General features: G+C 44.7%; 1 protein-coding gene across 7 annotated transcripts in view; it reads right to left on the reverse strand.

Annotated features, from left to right (window-relative positions):
* The window catches only part of LOC105479319 (leucine rich repeats and immunoglobulin like domains 2), a 196,628-nt gene that overhangs the window by 60,493 nt on the left and 122,124 nt on the right, over window positions 1–14,011 (reverse strand). Inside the window, exon 1 of one of the 7 annotated variants that reach the window (XM_071091740.1) lies at window positions 7,120–7,595. The exons of 4 other annotated variants lie outside the window; for them this stretch is intronic. In XM_071091740.1, the coding sequence (XP_070947841.1) occupies window positions 7,120–7,358 (239 nt within the window). In that variant the 5' untranslated portion in view covers window positions 7,359–7,595. 2 more of the 7 variants (XM_071091770.1, XM_071091979.1) reach the window with 2 other exon arrangements.

The following is a 14,011-nucleotide window of genomic DNA, read 5'->3' on the forward strand; positions in this document are numbered from 1 at the left end:
GCTGAGGCAAGAGAATCCCTTGAACCCAGGAGGCGGAGGTTGCAGTGAGCCAATATCGCACCACTGCATTCCAGCCTGGGCAACAAGAGCAAAACTCTGTCTCAAAAAAAACCTTTTAGTGTTCCCATATTTAGAATTTTTCTTTGTTTTTTTTTTGAGTGTCTCCAATCGTGTTGTTAGAAGAACAGATTATTGAACTGATACAAATAAATTTTTATAGTAAACTATATTGCCATGTACTTACTATATTGCCATAAAATATGAATACTCACAAATAGTTTCCAAATTCTGAAAAAATCAGGCATAAAGAAACGTACATGTTTCAATTTTGTTCGTAAAAGTATACTTCATAGTATTCCTGTAAAGCTGTACAAAGATACTCAAAGAAGGTGAAACATCATCCTTTAGTTGACAGTGCTTCTTGTATGATGGAGATTGTACTTCCCAGCCTCCCTTGCAGCGAGGGGGAAGTGATGGACCAACTTCTGACCAATGAGGTGTGAACAGAATAGTTGAGAGCCACTCCCAGAGCCTGCTTTACAGGCTGCCAGCTCATCTTCTTCGACCTTTCTCGATGTCCTCTCCCTCTGGCCTATTCCTGGATTTAAAATTGGTGAGATCTTCCTTGGACTGGTTGGTATGAGGATCTGAGGTTAGGTGGATCTTTCTCACGGAGCAAAGAGCAGGAGGACAGGGGATTGATCTCCCAAGGGAGGTCCCCCGATCGGAGTCACAGCACTAAATTTCACGAGCATCCGTGTGAAAACACCACCAAACAGGCTTTGTGTGAGCAATAAAGCTTTTTAATCATCTGGGTGCAGGCGAGCTGACTCCAAAAAGAGTCAGGCTAGAATTTTTCTTTGTTTAAAAAGATGATTTTGCGGGCTCAGTAGCTCACGCCTGTAATTCCAGCACGTTGGGAGGCCAAGGCAGGCAGATCACGAGGTCAGGAGATCAAGATCATCCTGGCTAACACGGTGAAACCCTGTCTCTACTAAAAATACAAAAAAATCAGCCGGGCGTGGTGGCGGGTGCCTGTAGTCCCAGCTACGCGGGAGGCTGAGGCAGGAGAATGGTGTGAACCCAGGAGGCAGAGTTTGCAATAAGCCGAGATCGTGCCTGCACTCCAGCCTGGGCAACAGAGAGAGACTCTGTCTCAATAAAAAAAGTAAAAATAAAAAAACAAAAAAATAAAAAATAAAAAAATAAAAAGATGATTTTGAAATAATTAGCTAAGATAACGCCCTGATTCATTCACAACATTTACTATAGATAATGAGGTACCTTGAAAAGAAACCATATAGTAAGACATTTAAAAGACCAGAAGCAAATGATAATGGGTTGCTTTAATTTCTTTTAAAATTTCTCCTGATCGGCCAGGGGCAGTGGCTCACGCCTGTAAACCCAGCACTTTGGGAGGCCAAAGTGGGCCAATCACAAGGTCAAGAGATTGAGACCATCCTGGCCAACATGGTGAAACCCCGTCTCTACTAAAAATACAAAAATTAGCCGGGTGTGATGGCACGTGCCTGTAGTCCCAGCTACTTGCGAGGCTGAGGCAGGAGAATCACTTGAACCTGGGAGGCAGAGGTTGCAGTGAGCCGAGATTAGATTGTGCCACTGCACTCCAGCATGGCAACAGAGCAAGATACCGTCTCAAAAAAAAAAAAAAATCAGACCGGGAGCGGTGGCTCACACCTGTAATCCCAGCACTTTGGGAGACTGAGACAGGCGGATCACAAGGTCAGGAGTTCGAGATCAGCCTGGCCAGCATGGTGAAGCCCCATCTCGACTAAAAACACAAAAAGTAGCTAGGCATGGTGGTGGACGCCTATAATCCCAGCTACTTGGGAGGCTGAAGCAGAATTGCTTGAACCCGGGCGGAAGTGAGCCGAGATTGTGCCACTCTACTCTAGCCTGGGCAACAGAGCAAGACTGTCTCAAAAAAAAAAAAAATTCGGCCGGGCGCAGTGGCTCAAGCCTGTAATCCCAGCACTTTGGGAGGCCGAGGCGGGCGGATCACAAGGTCAGGAGATTGAGACCACGGCGAAACCCCGTTTCTACTAAAAAGACAAAAAATTAGCCGGGCGCGGTAGCAGGCGCCTGTAGCCCCAGCTACTCAGGAGGCTGAGGCAGGAGAATGACGTGAACCCGGGAGGCGGAGCTTGCAGTGAGCCGAGATTGCGCCACTGAACTCCAGCCAGGGCGACAGAGCGAGACTCCATCTCAAAAAAAAAAAAAAAAAAAAAAAAAAAATTCATTCCTGATTTCTCTCAAAAGGTACAACCTTTTTTTTTTTTTGAGATGGAGTCTTGCTCTGTCGCTAGAGTGCCACAATCTCAGCTCACTACAATTTCTGCCTCTCGGGCTCAAGCGATTCTCCTGCCTTAGCCTCCAGAGTAACTGGGATTACAAGACCCCACCACCGCGGCTAATTTTTGTGTTTTTTTTTTTTTCTTTTGACGGAGTCTCGCTCTGTCGCCCAGGCTGGAGTGCAGTGGCCGGATCTCAGCTCACTGCAAGCTCCGCCTCCCAGGTTCCTGCCATTCTCCTGCCTCAGCCTCCCAAGTAGCTGGGACTACAGGCGCCCGCCACCTCGCCCGGCTAGTTTTTTGTATTTTTTTAGTAGAGACGGGGTTTCACCGTGTCAGCCAGGATGGTCTCGATCTCCTGACCTTGTGATCCGCCCGTCTCTGCCTCCCAAAGTGCTGGGATTACAGGCTTGAGCCACCGCGCCCGGCCGTTAGCTCATAATCTTTAAAGGGATCAAGACGAAATCCATGGGAGGCTGAGGTGGGTAGATCACCTGAGGTCACGAGTTCAAGACCAGCCTGGCCAACATGGTGAAACCCTGTCTCTACTAAAAACACAAAAATTAGCCAGGCGTGGTGGTGGGCACCTGTAATCCCAGCTACTTGGGAGACTAAGGCAGGAGAATCACTTAAACCCAGGAGGCGGGGGTTGCAGTGAACCAAGATCCCGCCACTGCACTCCAGCCTGGGCAACAGAGCAAGACTCCATCTTGGAAAAAAAAAAAAGACTAAATCCACATGTTAATAGTGAAAACATTTTGCCAGGGTTACTAAAATAGCTACAGAGGCTGAAGCCCAAGTCACACATGGAAAGACTTTCGTAGAGCTATTCAACATAAGCATGGCTGGGCACAGTGGCTCATGCCTGTAATCTCAGCACTTTGGGAGGCCAAGGCGGGTGGATCACCTGAGGTCAGGAGTTCAAGACAAGCCTGGCCAATATGGTGAAACCCCGTCTCCACTAAAAATACAAAACTTAGCTGGGCGTGGTGGCGTGCACCTGTAGTCCCAGCTACTCGGGAGGCCGAGGCAAAGAATTGCTTGAACCCAGGAGGTGGAGGTTGCAGTGATTTGAGATTGCGCCAATGCACTCCAGCCTAGGCAACAGAGTGAGACTCCGTCTCAAAAAACAAACAAACAAACAAACAAACATAAGCTTATGTCCTCTCTATATGCTAAAACACGAATCTGTTCACAACCATTATAAAGAAAAATGCAAGCAAATTTTAAACAATTATAATGAAAATAGAAAGAACTAAAAAAGTATAGGTAACTAAGTATATACATAATCCAATAAATTAATCAAGTACAGCATGGGTTCCCAATACTGATCCATGATAAAACTTTTAGCAGCCGGGCGCAGTGGCTCAAGCCTGTAATCCCAGCACTTTGGGAGGCCGAGACGGGCGGATCACGAGGTCAGGAGATTGAGACCATCCTGGCTAACACGGTGAAACCCCGTCTCTACTTAAAATACAAAAAAATTAGCCGGGCGAGGTGGCAGCGCCTGTAGTCCCAGCTACTCGGGAGGCTGAGGCAGGAGAATGGCGCGAACCCGGGAGCCAGAGCTTGCAGTGAGCGGAGATCGCGCCACTGTACTCCAGCCTGGGCGACAGAGCGAGACTCCGTCTCAAAAAAAAAAAAAAACAAAACAAAACTTTTAGCAGTTGGCCAGGCACAGTGGCTCACACCTGTAATCCTAGTACTTTGGTAGGCCGAGGTAGGTGGATCACCTGAGATCAGGAGTTTGAGACCAGCCTGGCCAACATGGCAAAACCCTGTCTCTACTAAAAATACAAAACTGAGCCGGGCATGATGAAGGAGGCCTATAATCCCTACCATGTAAGTTGAGGAAGGAGAATCACTTGAACCCAGGCGATGGAGGTTGCAGTGGGTCGAGATCAGACTGCTTCACTCCAGCCTGGGCGAAAGTGAGAAACTCCATCTCAAAAAAAAAAAAAAAAAAAAAAAATTTAGCAGTCTACAGTGAAATAAAACAGTAAAGAAAAGGTTACAAATTTTTCATAAAGCTAAATCTATATAATCTATAAAAGCGTCCTTAACCCTAAAAATACATACTTCTTAATGTTTTGGTACTATCATGAAATGACCAAGACAACACATCATTGGGGGAAAGGGGTTCTAACAAAGTTACTTTGCAAAATAAGTTGAGTGATAAACCTAGTCTTTAAAGGCTGTGTGTGTGTAAACAGAACAATGTGATAAAGAGCTCTGTACCTACAGAGAATCCAGTCAAGCTCTGAATGATCAAATAATATTCTAGAGAGTTTCTCATACAGAGAAGCATAAAGATAGCATCTGAGTAGGTTTCCAAAAACCAGTATTAATGAATTTTGTCCATCATCATTTTGATGGTCACAGGTTTGAGCATGTGAATTTGAATCACTAATATATTTAAAGCATTACATGTGTTTCAACATTCAAAATTACATAAAGAAATCCAAATGTACTCGGTGGTTTTATAGCTAAAGGCAACTGCTGAAGAATGTTTCATTTCTCAATTTAAAATAGTATGGTACTATCTTTTAATATTCTAAGAGTTCTACCAATACAAGACTTCCATCCAATTACATTTCTACAACAGAATTGCTCTCTAAGGCATTTCATTTCAACTGAAAATGTCAATTTCATTATAGGACATTAAAAATTTTGAATGTCACTTGGCTCTAGGCAATTGGTCTTCATTAAACAAAAATGAAACCTTAACACAAAAATATATCTTACATAAAATTACTTCTAAATGTTTACCAACCAATGGAGAATCTTAAATACTAGGCCAGGCTGTGGCCGGGCGCAATGGCTCGTGCCTGTAATCTTAGCACTTTGGGAGGCTGAGGCAGGCAGATCACCTGAGGTCAGGAGTTCGAGACCAGCCTGGCCAACATGGTGAAACCCCGTCTCTATTGAAAATACAAAAATTAGGCAGACATACTGGCTTCAGTCTGTAATCCCAGCTACGTGGGAGTCTGAAGCAGGAGAATCACTGGAACCCGGGAGGCAGAGGCTGCAGTGAGCCGAGATCGTGCCACTGCAACTCCAGTCTGGGTGACAGAGCAAGACTCTTTCAAAAAAAAAAAAAAAAAAAAGTAGGCCAGGCCAGGCTTGGTGGCTCACACCTGTAACCCCAGCACTTTGGGAGGCTGAGATGGGTGGATCACCTGACATCAGGAGTTTAAGACCAGCCTGGCCAACATGGTGAAACCCCACCTCTACTAAAAATACAAAAAATTAGCCAGGCATGGTAGCGCATGCCTGTAATCCCAGGTGCTTGGGAGGCTGAGGCAGAGAATTGCTTGAACCCAGGAAGCAGAGGTTGCGGTGAGCGAAGGTCACGCCATTGCACTCCAGCCTGGGCAACAAGAGCGAGGCTCCATCTCAAAAAAAAAAAAAAAAAAAACAGTAGGCCACATTCATTCCAATTACAGCTAAATGAATTGTTTTGTCAAATCTGTGCCAGATTTATTGTTATAATCACGTAGCTCTTCCAAGAATGTCTTAGAAAAAGGCACTTGCTGCATAACAAAGAGTCTGCGCTAGGTTTAACTCAGACTACACTGCACACTGATATGAGTTTTTAAATTTGAGTCAATAAAACCAGAATTGACTACAGGTGTCACTACCATAAGACAGAAAGCATCTTATTGCACTGCAGTTCTATGTTTACTAAAACATTTGGTTATTTATGTTAATTTTCTCAATGACTATATGAGGTAGCTTTCTTTCCTATCTGTGCTAACCTATTGGGAGGCTGAAGCAAAGAATTGCTTGAACCCAGGAAGCAGAGGTTGCGGTGAGCCACCGAGCCTGGCCCAGTGATGACTCTTTCTTAACGACTCCATCAGAAATCTGTCAGTTAATAAACGTGTTGCTCAGTTAGTGACGAGAAATAACTGTATGTTAGTGGTTAAGAGGCCCCATAATTGCAACATTTAATATCTGCTGTTGTTCCTAATACCCAGGCTGACTCAGACTGAGGAGCCCTCCAAGTTCCACTGTCTAATAAAGACCTGTCAAAGTGAAAACTCAACAGTGGAGACTCCAGAATGCATTCAACCGTTGTACCTGCTTTACATACATAAATAAACAACTGATTTTTGGGTTATTTGCCACAAGAAGATGCCTGAAAACAAGGCATCAAATGGTTTTGGAAAAAATACTCCTCTTTACAGTTAAGTTTAAACTAGATCAAGAATGCTACTTACAAAGATGTTCTGAATTAGTACAGGATCTCCTGATTCATCATAATGAACTTTTCAACCCTGTTAAGTATCAAAACTGCAGCACAAAATCAGCCAACATGCGAACTAAGGACAAAAGACAGTTCATAGGTCTTTGGAGATCATGGTTATAAAATCACGTGCCTGAGGACCACTAAGTCTGAGGTACACACCAAATAATGCAGCTCAAAGTAAGCAGAAAGCACTGTTCCGTGCTCAACCCACCCCCACCAACCATCCAAAGTCCATGCTGGTGCCCAGGACCCGTGAGTCCTTATCATTAAATATCCCCGCACCAATTCCTCCCCAACTGAGGAAATCACAGACTCCTTGGCCCCAAGAATCTTAACTCTGGTCTTCATCATAAATGTCTCCAGAAACCTTAACACCGGCTTTTTCAGGCTCCCACCACCTAAAACAAAGTTCATAACATCCTGAGGGCAGTTTCCTTCAGGGCTTAGGCTCTCGACCACGCCCTCCCACCAGGCAGGCCTGTCTCCCTCCTGCCTACCCCTATGGAAGGAAAGCTCCCCCTCCTTTTGGTCACTCTGCCTGGCCACTCTACTCACAGGATAGCGGTGTCGGGGGGCAGCAGGCCCGACAGCGCCCTCCAGCTCGGTGCGGGCAGTTTCCTGCGACTGCAGTCCAGGAGAGGAATGCGGCAGGAGCAGGGCGCGGGGCAGAGACCTGCTCCGGCGGCGGGCAACAGGAGGAGAGCGCTCTGGGCAAGGAAGAGTAACCGGGAAAGCAATCCAGATCGACACCCCAGCAACTGCTCCTCCGGGATGCCTAGGGGCGCGGGCGCCATTTTCCCCCTCGACCTGGACCTGGCCTAGATGAGCTGCCTGCTAGAAAAGGAGGATCGGCGGAGAAGCTCAGCAGAGATGCTCAGCGGCTGCACTGTCTCCCCAAGCCCCGGCTGAGGGCTGTACCATCTAAAGGCATGCAAGGAGCAGATGCAGCGCGACAGCGGGGGCGACGGCCTGGGACACACCGCTGAGGCCTGACGGGGCTCCTCCGCCCCGCCCCACGACGCTACGCCCTCACGCACAGGGGTCAGCCAATCGGTGCCATAAGACGAGGTTGCGTCCGGGGCGGAACTGAGTGAGGGGCGGGGCCAGACGCAGCCGAGATTCTTTAGGAGGAGGACTTTAAGGTGTTCAGGGACTTTAGGTGTCGCTGTGGAATTCCGCCGCTGTTCTTCCGCTGCAGGGCGCAGTAGTTCCTTAAGAGGGAATGGTGCGGCAAATCGCTGTGAGTTCAAAGTCCTGACTACAGGTCTATCTACTGTAGTTGTAGAAAAGGATCTTTTATTTGCTCTGGGCTTTAAGAAAGCGGAGTGGCAGAAGGGCTACCTTCCAAGTCGCAGACACGAATGAGTCACGGGAGTTTCTATCCTGGCTTTGGCCAGCTCGTCCTCCAGAGCCGAGCTCGAGTCTCTTCTGCCCTCTGCTGCTTGACTGTAGCCCCTGCTCTTCTGCAAGTAGGCGGCAACTCCCACTTGCATGTGATCAGTATCACTCTGTTAATGGCCCTGTAAGCTCCTGAAAACAGAGGCTCCGTTTCTTCATCGGTGCGCCTCCACCTTTTGATCTAGCTTGGAGTTCAATAAATTTTGGTGGGACTGCACCTGCTTGTCTATACAAGGGAAACACCCTTCTGTTTGGAGGGATGCTGTCATGGTCACTCTCAGAAAAGCAAGCGAGACAAGTAAAGAGGGTGTTGAGCAGTCAACAAAGCAAAGACTGGATGTGAGGAAATTTATTCCTCCTAAAGCAGAGGCTATGGAAAACTTACTAGGAACAGTGAAGTCTGACCACCTTATGCTCATTCAGCCATCCAAGGTTGTAAATAAGACTTTGAGAATAATAGTAATGGTTCACTTATATGTAGGGAACTTTTCAAAGGGCATTTGCTCTGTTACCTTGTTTGCTCCTTCAATGACAGTGACATTGGCAAGACAATTATTGCTGATGATGAAACAAGCCCAAAGAGATTAAACCAGGTTACTCTGAGGCAGGGGCAGGTTCGACATTAACATGGGTTTTCTGACATAAATTGAAAATCTGAGCAGGTTAAAAAGAATGATAATGCCTAGATTAGGGTTCTCTTAGAAAGTAACTGAAAGCAATCTTTGCCATGGCAGATTATGGAGTCATAATTATGTTTTTAAAAACCTTTTTCTGTTTTTTTTTTTTTAATATTGAAGTATCTATTGGAAACAAGGCCATATCCAATGCTCCAGCCCAAACCAAACATTTAAAGCCAAGACAGCAGAATGAAACGTACTCTTTTTTTTTTTTTTTTTTTTTTGGAGACGGAGTCTCGCTCTGTCGCCCAGGCTGGAGTGCAGTGGCGCAATCTCAGCTCACTGCAAGCTCCGCCTCCCGGGTTCACGCCATTCTCCTGCCTCAGCCTCCCGAGTAGCTGGGACTACAGGCGCCCGCCACCTCGCCCGGCTAGTTTTTTGTATTTTTTAGTAGAGACGGGGTTTCACCGTGTTAGCCAGGATGGTCTCGATCTCCTGAGCTCATGATCCGCCCGTCTCGGCCTCCCAAAGTGCTGGGATTACAGGCTTGAGCCACCGCGCCCGGCCATGAAACGTACTCTTAACCTCCTTCCCTTAGCTGTTGAGCAGACTTAACAAACTCTGGTAAGAAATCCAGCACAGGCAGGAACCCCACCAAAAAAAAAAAAAAAAAAGGAGGCAGTTTAGTTCCTTTCTGCATTATAGTTTCAGAGCTTTCCTATGAAACCATACCAAATGGGGCCATTAGAAATTAATGCTCTCTAGCCTGTATCCTCCCCAATAAGTGGTTCACTGCAACCTCCGCCTCCCGGATTAAGCGATTCTCCTGCCTCAGCCTCACAAATAGCTACGACTATAGGTGTGCACCACCATGCCCGGCTAATTTTTGCATTTTTAGTAGAGACAGGGTTTCACCATGTTGGCCATGCTGGTCTCAAACTCCTGACCTCAGGTGATCCACCGACCTCAGCCTCTCAAAGTGTGGAATTACAGGCATGAGCCAACCTGATTGCCCACAGATACATGTTTTTGTTGGGTTTTTTTTTTTTTTAAGACGAAGTTTTGCTCTTGTTACCCAGGATGGAGTGTAGTGGCACGATCTTGGCTCATCGCAACCTCTGCTCCTGGGTTCAAGCGATTCTCCTGCCTCAGCCTTCTGAGTAACTGGCATTACAGTCGTGCGCCACCATGCCCGGCTAGTTTTGCATTTTTAGTAGAGATGGGATTTCTCCATGCTGGTCAGCTGGTCTTGAACTCCCGACCTCAGGTCATCCGCCTGCCTCAGCCTCCCAAAGTGCTGGGATTACAGGTGTGAGCCACCGCTCCCAGACACAAATACATGTCTTTTACAGAATTTAGTGATTCATTTCTGATTAACAATGGAATATAGGGTTTTTATATTCATTGCCCTCAATTGTCTAATTAATCTGTGGGTGCTAAGGTACCTGGGCCGAGATTTTAGAGTTCAGTGGAATCCATAAGCACAGTATACCCCAACTCCAGATTACTAAAAAAAAAAACCAAAAAACTACTTACTTGATATCCCTTGTTCCACACCTTAGCATAAACACCAATCCCTTACAATTTAGCTGCCCTATATCTCCTTACCTCAGGACTTTACTCTTTGCAAAGTCATAGCTAACTAACCTTATCAGTTCTATTCTGTCAAACTAGAAGTCTCAGGATTGCCTGTGCTTTCCTCCCATTCTTTCCTGTCACATCCAGTCAGTAGACTCTCTTGATTCCCCCTCAGGAATGTCTCAGATCTTTCCCCAGCTCTCCTTCCCCACTGCTACTTAGTTCAGACCTTCATCTCATATGACTAGTATTCCAATAACCTTTGAACCCATGTCCTGTCCTCCAGTCTCTCCTGTCTCCAAGTCTCTAAGCTGTCACTAGAATTATCTTTCCAAAGCATACTGTTACAGGTATGTTTTGTCATTTTATATCTCCATTGCTAAGAGCAGTGTCTGGAATATAAGCAACACTGAATAAATATTTATTGTTGACTAAATTACTGTTAATTTGGCTGGGTGCAGAGTGGCTCATGCCTATAATCCCAGCAATTTTGGAGGCCAAGGCATGCAGATTACTTGAAGTCAGGAGTTCGAGACAAGCCTGGCTAATATGGCAAAATCCTGTCTTTACTAAAAATACAAAAATTAGACTTGGTGCTGCACGCCTGTAATCCCAGCTACTGGGGAGACTGAGGCACGAGGATTGCTTGAACCTAGGAGGCGGAGGTTGCAGTGAGCCGAGATTGCACCATTGCACTCCAACATGGGCAACAGAGCAAGATTCCATCTCAAAAAAAAAAAAAAAAAGCCGGGCACAGTGGCTCACACCTGTAATCCCAGCACTTTGGGAGGCCGAGGTGGGCAGATCACGAGGTTAGGAGATCGAGACCATCCTGGCTAACGTGGTGAAAACCCATCTCTAGGCTGGGCGCGGTGGCTCAAGCCTGTAATTCCTGCACTTTGGGAAGCCGAGACGGGCGGATCACGAGGTCAGGAGATCGAGACCATCCTGGCTAACACGGTGAAACCCCATCTCTACTAAAAAATACAAAAAAAAAAAAACTAGCCGGGCGAGGTGGCGGGCGCCTGTAGTCCCAGCTACTCGGGAGGCTGAGGCAGGAGAATGGCGTAAACCTGGGAGGCGGAGCTTGCAGTGAGCTGAGATCCGGCCACTGCACTCCAGCCTGGGCGACAGAGTGAGACTCCCTCTCAAAAAAAAAAAAAAAAAATTACTGTTAATTTCACTGCTTCTCTGTAAATATGCCCAAATCTAGTGAGAATGCATTTTTGTCTCCTTCCATCTCTTCCTTCACCTATCTCCTTTTCCCACTAAAACAAAGGAGAAATAATGATAATAATTGTAACTACTATTTATTGAAGTGAAACCTAAAGCCAGAAAAAATAGATAAATTGTACTTAATCAAAATTAAAAACAGTTCATTAAAGGACACTATCTACAGAGTGAAAAAGTACCCCATGTGATGGAAGAAAAGATTTGCAAATCATATATCAGATAAGGGATTAGTATCCAGAAAAACAAGTAACTCCTACAACTCAACAACAAAAAAGCAACCCAATTTAAAAATAGGCAGAGGACTTGAATTCCTCCAAAGATACACAAATGACCAATAAGCACAAGTAAAATATGCTCAAGATCACTAATCATTAAGGAAATCCAAATTTAAACCACAATGTGATACTACTTCACATCTGTTAGGATGGCAATTATATATATATGATATGTATATGTATAGAAACCAGAAAATAACAAGTTTGGTGAGGATGTGGAGAAACTACAATTCTTGTACATTCCTGGTAGGAATGTAAAATGGTGTAGCTGGCTGGGTATGGTGGCTCACACATGTAATCCTAGCACTTTGGGAGGCCAAGGCGGCAGATCACCTGAGGTCAGGAGTTTGAGAGCAGACTGGTCAACATGGTGAAACCCCATCACTGCTAAAAATACAAAAAGTAGCTGAGCCTGGTGGTGCATGCCTGTAATACCAGCTATTTGGGAGAAGAATCAAAGGCAGAAGATTCTTCTGAATCAAAGAAGATTCAAAGAAGAATCAAAGAAGAATCAAAGAAGATTCAAAGAAGATTCAAAGAAGAATCAAAGAAGATTCTTCTTTGAGGCAGAAGAATCACGAACTCAGGAGGCGGAGGTTGCAGTAAGCTGAGATGGCGCCATTGCACTTCAGCCTGGGCAACAGAGCAAGACTCCATCTCAGAAAGGAGAGCAGAGGGGAGTGGAGGGAAGGTGGGGGTAAGAGAAGGGGAGCGGAGGAGAGGAGAGGAGAGGGGAGGCTGTGGAAAATCATACAGTATTTCCTCAAAAAATTAAACATAAAATAATTGAAACAATTTGAAGAAATATGGGTATACCCATATTCCATAGCAGTATTATTCACAATAGCCAAAACATGGAAGCAGCCCAAGTGTCTTATCAATGGATGAATAAACAAGCAAAATTTGATGATTCAGCCTTTGAAAGGAAGGGAATCCTGGCCGGGCACGGTGGCTGACACCTGTAATCCCAGCACTTTGGGAGACTGAGGTGAGTGGATCCCCTGAGGTCAGGAGTTCAAGACCAGCCTGGCCAACATGGTGAAACCCCATCTCTACTAAAAATACAAAAAATTAGCCGGGCATGGTGGTACACACCTGTAATCCCAGCTACTCGGGATACTGAGGCAGGAGAATCGCTTGAACCTGAGAAGCGGAGGTTGCAGTGAGCCAAGATTGTACCATTGCACTGCAGCCTGGGCAACAAGAATGAAACTCCATCTCAAAAAAAAAAAAAAGAAAGGAAGGGAATCCTGATACTTGCTGCAATGTATATAAACCTTGAAAACATTATGCTAAATGAAATAAATCAGTTATAAAAGGACAAATAGTGTGATTGCACTTATATGAGGTACTTAGAAATAGTCAAATTCATACAGACAGAAAATAGATTGGTGATTGGGCTAGGAGGAGCTAGGAGGAGGAGAGAATGGGGAGTTATTGTTTAATGCATGGTGAGTTTCAGTTTGGGAAAATGAAAAAAGTTCTGGAGATAGATGGTGGCAATGGTTGCACAACAATGTGAATGTACTTTTTTGTTGTTGTTATTTTTTTATTATTATTATACTTTAAGTTCTAGGGTACATGTGCATAACGTGCAGGTTTGTTACATATGTATACATGTGCCATGTTGGTGTGCTGCACCCATTAACTGGTCATTTACATTAGGTATATCTCCTAATCCTCTCCCTCCCCACTCCCCTCACCCCGTGAATGTACTTATTACCACAGAACTGTATACTTAAAAATAGTTCCAAATGGTTAAATTTTATGTTACATATTTTTTACCACAATTTTTAAAGAAAAATCTACAGCCAGAAATTTGGAACTCAACTTTGAGGATTTTCTTTCCTTTCCCTTTATTCTCCATCTACTCCTTACCTTTTCCAACCCTTCAGCAAATCCAAAATATATTTTAAAACTGACTACTTCTTTCCATCTCTCTTACCACCACACCAATCCAAGACACAATAATCTTTCATCTCTACCACCTTAGTAGCCTCGTAACTGAACACATCTTTCCATCTTGTTCCCATCAAAACCACCCACACAGCAAACAGGCCTACAAATGGCCTCTTTAATAGGTAAACTAGAGAGTGCCAGCAATCCACTACATTATCAGAGTAAAGGAGAAAAAACATAACTATTTTAGTATATGAAAAAATACGACTTTTTATGTGATATATGTGATATGTCATATATATGTAGCATATATTTGTACATCCTGAAATAGTATGGTTTTTCCTCTTTAACACATACGTACTATTTAATATATAATATATATCATATACATATCATATAAAATATGTAAATATATACTGTATGATATATAATATATTGCCAAGAGTT

Source organism: Macaca nemestrina, chromosome 1 (genome assembly GCF_043159975.1).
Source record: "Macaca nemestrina isolate mMacNem1 chromosome 1, mMacNem.hap1, whole genome shotgun sequence".
NCBI classification, from domain to species: Eukaryota; Metazoa; Chordata; class Mammalia; order Primates; family Cercopithecidae; genus Macaca; species Macaca nemestrina.